General features: G+C 39.7%; 1 protein-coding gene across 6 annotated transcripts in view; it reads right to left on the bottom strand.

The window, feature by feature from the left end:
* Window positions 1-14,738, bottom strand: part of ZNF366 (zinc finger protein 366) — a 267,274-nt gene that overhangs the window by 61,775 nt on the left and 190,761 nt on the right. For all 6 annotated transcript variants that reach the window (XM_025047811.1, XM_015590408.2, XM_025047814.1 and 3 more), the window contains 2 exons: window positions 7,484-7,715; window positions 4,412-4,547 (listed from right to left, as the gene is read on the bottom strand). In XM_025047811.1, the coding sequence (XP_024903579.1) occupies window positions 4,412-4,433 (22 nt within the window). In that variant the 5' untranslated portion in view covers window positions 4,434-4,547; window positions 7,484-7,715. The remainder of the gene's footprint in view (window positions 1-4,411; window positions 4,548-7,483; window positions 7,716-14,738) is intronic.

A 14,738-nucleotide genomic window follows, 5' to 3' on the forward strand; every position in this document is an offset into this window, starting at 1 on the left:
CTATCTATCTATCTATCTATCTATCTATCTATCTATCTATCTATCTATCTATCCAGCCAGCCAGCCATCCATCCATCCATCCATCCATCTACCCAAGCGTGTATCAGAGAGAACATAAAGATATTATGTTTCAGTAGGTTTACATTCCCAATGTCTTATTCTTTGCATTCCCGATGGCACCAATACTGACACAACACATGGGTTTCTGGCATGGGTGGCCCATCTACAGATAAGAAAAGTGACACCCAGAGAAGGGTCTGTATGGTTTGTCCAAGGTCGCACATCTTAGTGGCAAAAACCAAAATGCTCATCTGTCTCCTGGTGCAGCTCTTGTGCTCTTTGCCCTCTGCTGGCCTTCCTCTATATCCTGCCTTTGTAGAATGGGAAGGAAGATGAAAATGAAAATCTAAGAAAGCACGAGAAGAACGTGAGAGAATGGAGGGCAAAGGAACAAGAAGTGACTCTTTTAAAGGAGTAGCAATATTGGGGGCAAACTTTTGAGTGATTGTGGGGGTAAAGAAGCAAATTCAGGTAAATTCTGCTGAAATGTACCATACAAAGTGGAAGTAGGTAGCAGTGAGGGGTGTGTGAGGGAGGAGGAGTAGAGAAAGGCCGTCCTAGGTTCTGTGGCATCACCAGCGGAGACAATGAGGGGATGTGAAGGAACAAAGACGCTGAGGCAGTGAAATCCTTGCAGGACTGAAAGGTCTCTGATCACCCGAAGAACCGGTGACAGCAACACGCAGCCCTTTCCATGTTTTCACTCTCTTGTAGCCTCAGGGCAAGGCCAGGCTGAGCCCCAGGAGCCCAGTCAGATTCCAGAGGATTTCCCTTTTAAGTCTGCAGAATGTGGGGACTGTCACGTTGAGGCGTGTTGTTTTCTCCCAGCCAGCCGACCCGCCCAAAGGCAGCCTGGACAGGGATGTGTGTCATCTGAGCTACCAGCTTTATGTAATGGAGTGGCGTCTGACCGGGATCTAGTGACATCACCCCTGGAAACACTGCAAGGAGATTTCTCGTGTTTTCAAAATGCTACTGTGAAGCAGCATGGGTCTTAGATAAGTCAGTCACAGTTTTTCAGAAAGGATCCTCAACCCTGCCTGTGCCAAGCTGTTCTATTCCTACACCTCGTTGTAAATGGGCTAAAAATTCCCTGCTCTGTCAATCACACAAAAAGCCATCCCGTAAAGCATGTGAAATCACCCACTGGGTGTCTAGAAGCTGAAATTCCTAAGTCCCTCCCACTAGGTTTCACAGGAGTCATTTCTCATCAGGTCACTCAAGCTGGTGAAGCTTACTCTCCAGCTACTATCTCATGCCTTATTCAGAATCTTACGGAAAGTGAAGGAAATGGGGGTTTATGCTGCAGACAACTGAGGAAACACATGTGTAGAAATGGAATATGGCCTGGTTTCTGACCCCTCAGGTAAGCAACACATTGCGTTGGATTTTAGACATCATTTGAGCAGAGAGAGGAGGCTGTAAGACCCTGGGAGTTGATTAGAGGACAAGAAGAAAAACCAAGGTATATAATTAGGTGAGACCAAAACAGTGACCCAAGACTCCCAACCACAGAAATATAAGCTTTACTCAAAATGGCTTCCCACTTCTAAAGCATCCTAATTGGTACTTCTCCAGTTTCTGATTATTCAGGACCTTAAGGTTATCCGTTCGCCCCAGGACTAACTTGACCCCTGATCATGGAAGGTGGTGGAGTGAGGTGTGGATTAAAATATATTCAGAACAAAATGTAAGTGTACGTATCAGTGAACTTTCACAAAATGAACACATCTGAGTAACAGAAATAGAAGAACCACTCTGACTCTCCAGCTACCACCTTCCCTCAGAGGTCACAGGGTCCTAATTCCCACACCTGACCTACAAACACATGACCTGGTTTGAATTTACATAACGGATGGCATCGGATTATCCTTTTTGTTTCAGGTTTCTCTGCCTTGGTATTATATTTGTGAGATTCATTTCTATTGTTGAGTGTAGTTGTGGTTCATTCACTCTTGTTGCTTGAGAGTATTTCATTCTGTGACTATACCACAATTTATGTACCCACTCTACTGAAGATGAACACTGCGTTGTTTTTAGTTCAGGGCCATTTCAAATGGGCTGTTCCTGCAAGATGTCTTTTTAAAAGTCTGATGCAGGCCTCACTTCTCTCCAGGAAGATCGTCTACTCTAATGATTCAAACTTTTTGTTTGACTTCCTTTGGCACCCATTTTCTCTCATGTGGGATGCATGGTATACATGGATTTTTTAAACTTCAAATGGATTCAGTCTGAGGCCATGGTGGTGCTCTTGTAGATGCTGGCAGAGCTTCTGAGGAGCTTTGGAAGGAGTTGCAAGTCACTGTTCTCACTTCTTGCTGCAACCTGGAGAAGGTTGCTAGGTCTTGCTGCTCTGAGTCACATTCCATTGGCTCTCCATGTCCCTTCCAGAATCTGTGGAAAATCTCTTCTCATGGACAGGCTAAGTTTCATTATATTAATGTGCAGAAGAGATGGCCCATTCTCGGGCCTGAAACTGCTTTGACACTTCCTTTGTTTCTTTGATATATCCTCTTCATCTTGCCAAACCCTAATATTCTCCAAGTCTCAACTCTCAAAATGTGAGGCCATTTGTTTTTTTCTTTCTTTTTAGCTTATTTTCAGCATGAAAAGTTGATATGAAGGATTCATTTAAACAAGTTATTGAAGAAAGTCTGTTTCATGCATCTAGTTTCCTCATTTAACAAGTGGAGATAATAATCTAACACCTATTTTTCACAGTATTAGGAGAAAAGAATACAAAGAAGAACAGCTAACAGCTTTCACATACTTACTATGTGACAGGCACCATTCTAAGCACTCTACAGGTCATAAAATAGTTAATCGTCGTAATAGCCCTATGAAGTAGGTGCTATTATTGTCCTTTACCTCCTCCTCTCTTTTATAGATGAGGAAACTGAGGCATGGAGAAGTTATAGCACTTCCCCAATATCACACAATTAGTAAGATTTCAGACCCAAGGAATTCTGGCTTAGAGCCCTAATTTTTAACCATGAAGCTAACTTGCCCTGCCCTCTAAAGAAACAGTGCTTGTCATACAGTAAAAACTCAGTGAATGGTCTCTCAAATTGGAGAACAACATCTTTTATAATATAAAAGGTAAAAAATGTGTGGCACAAAGGCTCATTCTGCAATCATTTAGTGAGCATGTCTCATGGACCAGAAGGCCCTATGCGAGGTGTGGTTAATGTGCTTCTGGATTTCACTGCCTGGTAGAGGTGTGACGCATTAAATAATTCATACCTGAATACCTAAGCAATTACTATTGTGGTCAGTGCTCCGAAGAGGAAATCTGGGAGTTAAGAGAGCTTATAACCAGGTACCAAATCTAGACAAAAAGTCAGAGAAGACCTTTGTAAATGACATGTAAACTTAGACCTGAAGAATGAGCAAGCACGCACCTGGAAATGATGGGAAGGCAGCAGTTTATGTAAGGGGCAGCCTGGTCGGTCCAAGTTCAGATTCTGAACTTTATCGTAAGATGAATGGAAAATACTAAAGATTTTACACAGGAGAGGAACACGATCAGATTCACATTTCAAAAAAGCCTATTTTGATTATTATGCAAAAAAATGGATTGTGGAGGAGCAAGAGTAGAATCAGATGAAGAGTTGTAAAGTTTAGTCTAAATCTGATTGTGCCAGTAAGGGCTATCGGGAGATAGACTGCCTAGAGAGGTCATGGGATGATACGGTTTGAGTGCTATACTGATATGTTGTATGAAAAGTGTCTGTTGGAGAATGAATACAGGCAGTGTCTGGCACACAAACAACTGGCTTATGAAAGTTCATACTTTAGAATGGCGACACCTTCTACCATGCCCTACCCTCACCCCCAATTTCCAGAGTCTCCAAAGCTGATAACCTGACTGCCTTTGCCCCACCTCAACCTCTTGGTCTGCTTGCCTTGCTGTCACTGTCCTAAGGTATATCCCCATGCCTAAATTTCTTAACTTTCACCCCGCAGAGTTCACTTTCCTCTATCATATACCCAGTGTTATTACTGAAAAGCTAGTGACATCCTCAAAGCTAGCCCAGAGGTAGTGAGTTTGAGGGATAAAGTAGAACTGTGTTTGAACTACTAGAGTTGAAGAAAATGTTGCATACCATGTTGGAACCCAGGCGGAAATTTGCTAAGTAAAGTCCATCATACATGGTTGCATGGTAGTGTTAGATTTAGTTATAGCATATTATGAGTCTTAAGGACTAGCCTGTGGACTTAATCACCAAGGAAAATGTAGTTTCTGCAGGAAAATACATTCTGAACTCCAAATACCCGATATAAGCAAATGAACATTTTTAAGTTGGAGAATGGCAGTAGTTGTATTAAAAAGCAACTGTAGGTTTATTACCAGGCCAGAGGTGAGCAAGCATTCTCCTCCAGTATTCGCTCTCATAATTCCATAAAGCTCATCTTTTCACAGTCTTCCTCCAGAGCCTTTTCTTCTACTTACAGGCTCTCTCCAAGCATCCTAAGATCATAAATGTCTGTGACACAAAAAAAGGGGCAAGAAATAACTCTTTATTTTTATACATTGAATTAAATATGATTAAAATTCCCCCTCCTTGATAAAGTTGGCTAACAGTTCTATATCATTATTTTTCATGACTCTCCCCAGTTTTCTTAGGTTGTACCAGATCCGAGACTTTCAAAGTCCTAGGAAAATAGCCATGAGCCTTGATCCATGTTGGCTGATTCATGGCTAGTTCTGTTCGTGACTCTATACTCTCAGAGCCAAGTTCTGTCATAGGATTGTACACCAAATCTTCTAAAACCATACTGACTAATGCCCAGTTATCCTTGTTATCTCTATAGCCCTGTATGTGAGACCCAAGGTTGCTGTTGCTCTAAGCAAACCAGCAATCTGTCTCATTTTCCAATCTTTTTAGATTCAACTCACACTGGGGGTCAGGCTTTTCCCTTCCTCAACCTCATTGCCAGACCCTTCACTCTCATTGCACGTAGATCAAGCAGGTAACACAAATCAGTGTCCCATGTATAATACAAGGTGTGGTGAGGAGCAAGGCAAATTGAAGAGTCCATGCCCCATTTAAAGTGATTTCTGATCATGTGAGAACATGGGCCTAGTGTGACTAGATCATCTTATTTTTAAAAAAATAAGACAGAAATCTGGATTCTTATGTGGAATCTCTTGATTTAAAAATTTTAGAATCAAAACCAGATTGTTTTAAAAAGATATTAAGGAATTATTATTAATTTGAATTGGGTATAATAATGGCATGGAGGCTTCGCTTTAAAAATATATAGTGAAATATTACCGGATGAAATGTAATTTAAGATTCTACAAGAAAAAAATAGATTTTATATGCAAAAGGAACCTAAATTTGATGGTTTTAAAATATGTCTACATATTTTAAATTCTTTGATATCCCTCTCTTTGAGAGATGGAGCCTTGAGATCTAATCACTTAGAGTTAATTTGTTCCAAAAACAGAATAAGGTAAGAAGCGATGGGGAGTGACTTAGGAGATCAGGTCACAAAAGGCACTGAGCTTTCCTCCTTGTTCACGTTCTCTCAGATGGCCTGCTTTGAGGGAAATTAGCTGCTACGTCATGAGGACACTTAAGAAACCTGTGGAAAGGGCCACGTGGAGAGAAACTAAGACCTCCTATAACAGCCCTGTGAGTGCATGGTTTTATCAATGGATCAGCTTCCCTTTCAAGCCTTCAGACGACTGCAAGCCCTGCCCCATTCTGAAAGCAACCCCAGGAGAGACCCTGAACCAAACCGCCAAGCTAAGCTCTTCCTGAATGCCTGACCCATAGAAACTGTGAGATAATAAATTTTTGGTTTTTTAAGCCACTAGGTTTTGTGGTAATTTTTTATACCCCCAAGAGATAATTAATATATTAGCATTGAGGAAGCTGCTAATTTACAACTTTTGACTTTAACTTTTCAAATCAAAATCCCAGGTAGGAATATTTGCTGGTTGCAATTACGGTTTGACCCTGAAACTCAACAAGGCTGTTAACTGCTACGCCCACCTCCATACCACCACCAAACCAAGAGGGTCAACTTTAGAGTATTCCCACACCTATCCTCTCCTACATGGACTACCTGAGAGGAGAATGTGCCAGTGACCCCTGGCGTGGATATAACAGGCTATGGGTTCAGCTGACCACCTATACCATCAATTGTTTCTTATTTCTCTCTCATATTTGTCAGTGAGTGGAGGTGATGCTGTCTGGGGCAAGTTCTCTTTTTAGGTGTCTTTTCTTGATAGACTTTAAATTGCCAGGAGTAAGAAGATCAGTAGCTAGTTTGCTTTATATGGTGGTAAAATCTCCACTTGGTGCTGCGAGTGTTTGATAAATACCAGTTACGTACTGGAAAGCTACATATTGGAAAGATTCTCTTTAAAAGCAAAAAAAAAAAAATTAACATAAACCTTTTACCAAAAAATAATCTTACTTAGAAACTAAAACAGACAACAGAATGTAAGTGTCACTGGTTCATTGCTGTATCTCCTATGTCTGGAAGTCACCTAGCACATGGAAGTTGCTCAATAGACATTTGCAGAATGAATGAATGAGTGAATTAATCAATTAACTAAACCAAGGAGAAGAGCCTTCCTTGGAGGAAGAAGGTAAAGTACCATCCACTGGGCATTTTCTTCCCCGCTCCATTCCCCTATCCCCTCTCAAATGTCATCATGTCTGAGGCACCCTGGAGGAAGCTAAGACTCCTTGAGAAACATGATTTTAAGTGCAAGGACCATTTACCAGGGGGAAGGATGAAAAGGGGAGGGGGAAAAAATAAAAATAATAAAATGTTAAAAATTAAAAAATAAATAAATAAATAAAAATAAATGCAAGGACCAGGAAGAACCCTTTGGGACTAGACGTGAGCAGACCTGGACCCCCGTCCTTCCACTTACTGGCCACAAGGCCTGGCAGTGGGCTTCACAGATCTTCTTTGGTTCTATGCTCTTCTGTAAAATGAGATAGGAGCTTCCAGATTTAATTCTAGATTTAAGTCACGAGCTGTCCAGGCTTCCCCTTCTTTTAACAGTCACCCCAGAGGAGGCAGGTCACCATTTGTGAGGCACTTTGAAGCTGACTAACCAGAGGCCTCAGAGCGATGTGACCTGAGGCGCACAGCTTGGCAGATGACCTGACGTGACTGATGTTCAAAGCAGCTGTCAGTGAATAGAAAGTGGCCCCGCACAAAGGAGCCAGCCAAAAATAATGAAGGAGGTGAAAATAAAAAAAAAATAAAAAAAGAAAGAAAAGAAAGAAAAAACACACAGGGCAGGGCTCAGGGTCATTTGTGTTTCCTCTGGTCTCACCTCCTCCCTCTCCTCCACCACCCAGTCCTTAAACAACCCCCTCCCGCCTCAAAAAGAAAACTTAAAAGCTTTCTTTTGGAAAAAGAGCAGTTTGCTTAGACTGCTGTTGTTTACCTTTGGTAGGACAGCCATTGGTGGCAGAGTTCAAACACAGGAAAAGGCCTTTGGTTACAGGAAGAGTTGCAGACACTCTGGAAGACTTGTCGAGATGCTGTCGTTTGTACCTTTCCCCGCCAGTGCGCACCCGTGGGACCTGACGCTGGGCCCTGGCTTCCACGTCAGGCAACCAGTCTTCAACTATTTCTTCGACTGTGCCTACTCCTCCCTTCACTTGGGGATATTGATCCTAAAGCGTAAAGATGGTAAGGGATGGAGGATGGGTGGGCAGAGAAGGGGGAACAAAAAGAGGAAAAGAAGCTTACATCACAAACGAAAACATCATGACCTTATTTTCAGTCTAGTATGGAAAATATAATTACAACAAGTAACAAACTTTGGGTTTTCATGTGGTGGTTTTATTTATTCATTTTCAATCATTACAATCGTCTTCTATGAACTAAAGAGGCCATATTTCCCAAAACAGAGCCATAACTCTGCCCGGAAAACATATTTTTCTACATCTACCTCCAGAATGCTGCGATATCTTTGTAAAAGAGAAGAGAAAGAATCTGCCTTCTTAATTTCCGAAGCACTTGCTCATGTGGCCTACACACCCTAAGGATAGACTAAATTATGAGAGAAAGAAAGAAAATCATGCTGAAGAAACAAAGGCTACCAAATAATCAAAATCTTCTAATTCTTCCCCATTTACTCCAAATTTATTTCCTCTAATTTCTCTTCAAAAATTCCCCTGGCTCCAAGAAGCACTATGCTTTCTTGTCAGGCCATTTTCAAGTTTACCATGAGGATCTCACATCTCTGTTTCCCTGATTATAGAGTTATTCGTATCAAAATCGTTCTGTCTTCCAGGGAGCCCACAGCATCCTGTCTCTTCCAGAAGACCTTACCCAACCAAAATAAAAATGAAGGGCTGCTAATCTCCTCTCTAGTAACTCAGCTCCATTTTACCTGATACTTGTCAGTGAGCTTCTCAAACACAGGATGTGTAATGTAGTGAAAAGAAGCAACTTCTCCTCCACTGAAAACTTTCCTCCAATACTTCAGGTTCACTAAGCTTGGTTGCAGTATTTTACTTGGTGTGGAATGAGTCTGTAACAAAATCCTTTGGACTCTTTCAAGATTTTTCTCCTTGACTTTGATTTTTAGCATTTTGACTCTGATATGCATGTGTATATGTGTATGTGTGTGCGTGCATGCGTGCACGAGTGTGTATGTGAATCTATTTTGTGTTGAGTTTGCTCTCTAACCTAAATCTATAAATTTATCTCTTTCTCCAAACTTGGAAATTTTTTCATCTATTTTTTAAAATATTCTTTACTACCCAATTTTTCTCCCTTTCCCCCTTCAGTGATTCCAATTGCACATATATCAGACCTTTTGATATTATCCACAGGTTTCTGCAGATCTGCTCATTTTTTTTTCAATCTCTCTTCTCTCTGTTCTTCATATTGGATCATTTATATTGAACTATTCTTTTGAAGTTCACTGATTTTTTTTCCTGTTCTCTCTATTTTACTGTTAAACCCAATCAGTAAGGTTTTTTTAGATATCGTAACTTTCAATTCTAGAATTTTCATTTGTCTTTTTTTAAATAGTTTTTTAGAATCACTTTCTGATCTATCACCACACTCACCTGTGAAATAACCACATGAAGAATAGTGGGATACTTTTCTTAATCCTATTTTATATCTAGAGAAACCAAGGAATTGAGAGGTTATAAAGATTTATCAAGATTGGAGAGGCAGTGATAAATAGAGCCAGGATACATAATATACAGTATATATAATGGTGGAAGATGATAGAGAAAAGAAAAGAATGAGAGGAGATTAAAAGTGTGGGAATGAGGAGGAGTTTGCAATTTCAAATAAGATGTTTAGGGAAGGCCGCATTAAGAAGGTGAGGATGGAGAAAACATCTGAAAGAGGCAAAAGAAGGAGAAGAGGTTTTCATTTAGTGGGAAGAACAAGTGTCCTTAGTAGGATATGGTATTATATGTGTATATTACACATGGATCACTGGATCTTCTATTATTTTTTATGAGTTGATGGCATATAAGTTTACTATACTGAATCCCAAAAGCCAGAAGTAGTCATGACTTAAAATTGTCTTATGAACTATTCCATTTAATATCAGATTGGGTTCTTTAAAAGGATTTGGTGACTGCCATGTAATAATTTTTGGTTCTGTGGGATATATTACATCCTTGGCATGGGTAAAGTGCTTTTTGGGACTAACAATAGATCAACATGAAGTAGAAATCGAAGTTATGGAAAATTTCCTTTCCTTTGATGAATAGATAAGTCGTAACTTCTATTCGCAATGATCGATGACTAGGAAATTTGGACCAACCCTCTCACTAAGGAAACCTAAATAACTGGATGAAATATTAGAAACATCTTCTTAAAAGCATCAAAATGTTGACAGGATAGTGAGGAGTTTAAAAGCTGAAATCTAGACCAGGAGAACCCAGAGACTAAGACTGACATTCATATCTGATTTTGCTTTAGAGGTATATGCCAACCCTAAAGAAACAGCTGCAAAACTGAGCTTTATTTTTGACAAATTCCTAGGGCTAGGGAGTAAAAGCAAGACTTGCAACCTACCAGAAGTGGGAATTCTAATAAACCACCTCTACTTTAAACTGGGATCCCAATGAATTACAGCTTCAGGTAACGTGAAGCACAAGTAAATCAATCCCTGCAAAGTATTTCTTTCTGGCTTTGGGTGGTCCAGGGAACCTCAAGCCTTGAACTTGGTTTGAGATGCATCCGGACTGGTAGCACTTCAGGTGTCTGGAAGAGGCAAATGAAAATCTTGTTTGGAAGAAGATGCTAAGCCTCAAATTTTTCTTACAAATATTATTTAAAATATAATGTCAAACACATTGTCAAAATTTGCCAGTCATACAGGGAAACGAACCATATTGAGCAAGTATCGGCATAAACAATAAACAACCCAAATAGGCCTCTAAACATTTACTGGGGAAAATGTCTGTTGGAATCACTAGCCACAAATTATAAAACCACCTTACTATGTCAGAAGAAGAGAGAGAGAGACTCTTGTTTGAAGAACAGAGAGAGCCAAAGGTGATATTTTAAGATGTAATAGATGAGAATATTCAGAACTAATGAAAGAAATCAATCCATGGATTCTATACAGTACATCTACATAGCATTCTTAGACACATCATAGTAAAACCATAAGGACCCAAAGAAACGGAACTGTATATATATATCACATACTAAAAGCAGCCAAGGGAAAAGTACATATTACCTTCAAAGACATAAAGTTAAATTGATAGCTGACTTCTAAAAATCAATAATGGACATCAGAGGACATAATATGGTATTGTTAATATGCTAAAGGAAAACAATTTCCTGCTTAGAGTTCTATTCCCAGTAAACATATATAGTAGACTATATCTTATATAGTATATATCAAGAATAAATATGAATAAAGACTTTTTTTAAATGAGAGAGTTTGGGAAATTCTAAAAGATATATTTCAAGGTGCAGTAAAATGATCCAGATGGAAAGTCTGAGATGCAAGAAGAAATGAAGAGCGAAAAAAAAAAGCAATAAAAGTATCTTGTGGAATTTAAAAATTGCATAGAATTTTAAATTTTGACAACAATAGCAAATGAGTTGAGATCTAGATAAATGAGGTTAAGGTGTTCTTATGTTTCTGAATCGTATAGTCCAATAATAGAGACCAGTATTTATATTAGATTTGGATAGGTTAACAATGCAAGGGTAAAAATAAAATAATAAATAGGGGAAAAAAACAGTGTTTAAGCTAACCACTAAAACAAGAGTAAGTTAACCACTAAAACGAGAGATAATTAGTGTAAATCTTTCAAAAAAGTAAAGGGAGGAAATAGTGATAAACAAATCTTAGTCAATCCAAAAGAAGTCAGAAGACAAAAGAAAAAAAATCATTGAAGAGGTAGGGCATATTGAAATGATGAAATAAGATATTTTAAAAGTCAAATATATCAGTAATTGCATTAAATGGAAATGAGCTAGCCTTACTATTGCTTAACAAGTGCACATCAAGGGCTGTGATGAGTGTTAGAGTGCCCCGGGCTGAGGGTAGGAGGCCTGAATTCAGGTGCTGGTTTAGTCATCAACTAACCATGGAATTCTGAGCACTTCTCTGCACTTCAGCTCCCCCAGGAAATGAGCATATTAGGTTGGACAATGAATGAGCTTCATTCAACCCTCACAGACATGGAGACTGCTCCCATGACCTTCTTCCACAAGTCTCAGGTCTTAAAATAGCCTCCCGTTGTTAAGGGCTTGTCACGTTCCTAGAAGGAAGGGACGCCCTCTGCTGAGATAAAATTGAATTCTCTTAAGCCTCTGTTAGCTACTGGGTGAGACACCCGAGTTGGCATCTGGAAATTGCATATGTTGGAGGTGGAGAGGCCACTGCTAAAGGTAGTATAAATACTCTTTAAATGACTGTTCATACTCTTGCCAGAATCTCCAACAATGATTTACTTGAGTTAGAAAATGAAAAATGCAACACATTGGTCTCTAAAGAAGGGTGGGCAGAACTTCTAAAGCTATATTCATCCTCCTCCATTAGAGAGTTAATATGTCTAATGACGCTGGTCCATACGTAAGATGGTCACAGGTTACAAACAGAGCTGGAGTTATCCTCAGGGAAAACTGGGAATTCTACACTGTGAAGTGGTTGGCCCTCATACCATCATTTCTTCACTGGCTTTCAGTGTATTGCAACATAAGATAGCTTATATTTGCCAATTGACAATTTAGACAATTGGCTTAAAAAGATTCCTGCCAAAAATTACAAATTAGAGTATTAATAGTGTAAGCTCATGCAAAGAATAGAAAATGGCAGAACTAACATTTTTCTTACTCCTTTATTTAACCAGATTACAAAGTAAAATCAGTGTTAATCTAATCGGGTCTGCAAACAAGTCTGCTGAAGTACTAAACACTATCAAGAAAGCTATTTGAATTATGAATGTTTATCCTATGTTATTAATGAAATCTTCAAGTCATACCAGCTGATATCAGCTCATAATAGAATAGGGCCATCATAATTAGCAGGAAACCTGAAAGCATGGTTTATAACATTTTTTCTGTTATTTTAAAATTTCTTTTGTGTATGTTTTATAATGAACTAATATAATAGTGTGTATAATTAGTAAATAAACAATCAGAAAAAAATTTTTGGAGATGTATGCTCAAAGGCAGGGGAGGTTCAGTATTATAGAAACAAAAAAATCTGGAGACTCCAGATCTAGTTAAAAACCAGATCCCTGGGGCTGACCTTGAAAGTGACATGAATCCTAGGACTACCCAGGAACTGAGCAGCCACAGGTCCTTAGGCCGAAAGGGTTAGGCACTGTGGTGTAGTGGCTCTGACGGCAGAGGCTTCAGTTCCAGTCTGTGCTTCTCTAGGCAAGCGGAACATGTCTAGCCACAACTGGTCAGGCAGTAATTAAGTCCGAGTTTCCTGGCTGAGGTCCTGTCCCGGTTCCCTGCTTTAACTCGGGGAACCTGGTCCATCACATGGCAGAGTTCACTTGGCCTCCATTTCCAAAAGAACTTTGACAGATCCTACTTCCCACATACCCTGTGACTTCAGCTTTCCAAACATATGTTATTTTTAATTAAAAAAAAAAAAAAAAGATTTTCCCTTTTGTTTCTGAGTATGACATGTATTTTTAGTGTTTCATATTCCATTGATATCATCATTCCTATGTGTTTGTATTAGAGCCGGGAGAAGTATTCATGTGATTACTTTGCTATCTTGACTCAACATCTTTGGACATTCGCTTAAAAGGTTAACCAGCTGAAGCCCAGACAGGTTAGTTGAGCTTCACAGGTGCCACAGCAAGGTGTTATTAAAGCCCAGTCTCTTGATTAGGATGCCGTGTTCTCTCCATTGTCCACATTAAGCTGTGAGATTTTATTTGCTTTGTCTGTTTATGTAGTTATTTATTTATTAAGCTTTGGTAGCCTGGGGATAAAAATAAAACTTCTCCTTTGTGTTCCAAACTAAATCAGCTCAGTTGCAATACTGGCATGTGCAGCAGCCCTGGCAAGACCTGTGCCCTCTACCTGAATTGTCCAAGAACATCAGCGGTTATTTGGTCTAAAACCACCATTCTTCCTACCATTGTGCTAGTTCTTCTCTCCCTAACAGATGTCTCACTCCAGATTACTCCAAGCCATTCTGTATCCAATTATGTAGCCAGTGAGTGGCTCAGCATGGACTATGTGACCCAATTCTAGCCCGTCTGACATGAGAGCAGGAGGGGATACCTCTGGAAAGATTTCCCCACTCCTAATTAGAGAGCTAAGAAAAAGCAACTCCCCTTTTTGTTTCCCCTGGACATGGAATATGTCTGGATGTGACTTTTGAAACTTCCATAGATATTTATTGACCTTGAGTTGAGCCAGATGAGACTAGAGTAGAAAGTGAAAAGCACCAAGGTCTTAGTGATGCCATTGAGCCAGTATGATAACAACTGGCTCTTCCCAGGCTCTGACTATTTTCTCTATGAGATAATATATTTCTTTATCATTTATACCACTTTGACTTGAGGTTATTTCTTTATCATTTATACCACTTTATCGTTTATACCACTTTGACTGATAATATCTGCTTCCAAATGGCTCCAGCAGTGAGAACAGGATCATATAAACCAGCAATGTCCAATAGAAATACAGGCCACAAATTTGGGCCAACTATGTCATTTAATATTTTTTAGTAGCCACATTAAGAGGAAATTCATTTCAATAATGTATTTTAACCTATTACATGCAGAATATTGTCATTTCAACATGTAGCCAATATAAAAAGATATTTTACAATCTTTCTATATGAAATCTTCAAGATCTAGTGTGCATTTTACACTAATGGCACAAATCTCTATTTACACTAGCCATTATTTCAAGAGCTCAAAAGCCTCATGTGGCTAGTGGCTGATGATCTAGAGGGTTCTCCAGCAGGCTGCACTGGGGACTGCAGTTATCCCTCTCACTGTTGCATTCAGGGTCTGAAAGCGACCAGGTGGGGCCACCTGCTGAGGCTTCTGAGATAAGCATTTCTTTGAGCCATTATGCCTGGGGAGTCGCAGATGTAGTGTTCAAGCTTGCCTCAGCCTCATGCTAAGCTGGACTAGCTCTTCTCACAGGGACATCCAGGCCTAGTACTCAGCCCAGGTGACCGGCCAGACTCTCCGCCCTCCCTGAGTTATACTGAGAGGGCC

The sequence above is a fragment of the Pteropus alecto genome, unplaced genomic scaffold, assembly GCF_000325575.1.
Source record: "Pteropus alecto unplaced genomic scaffold, ASM32557v1 scaffold20, whole genome shotgun sequence".
NCBI classification, from domain to species: Eukaryota; Metazoa; Chordata; class Mammalia; order Chiroptera; family Pteropodidae; genus Pteropus; species Pteropus alecto.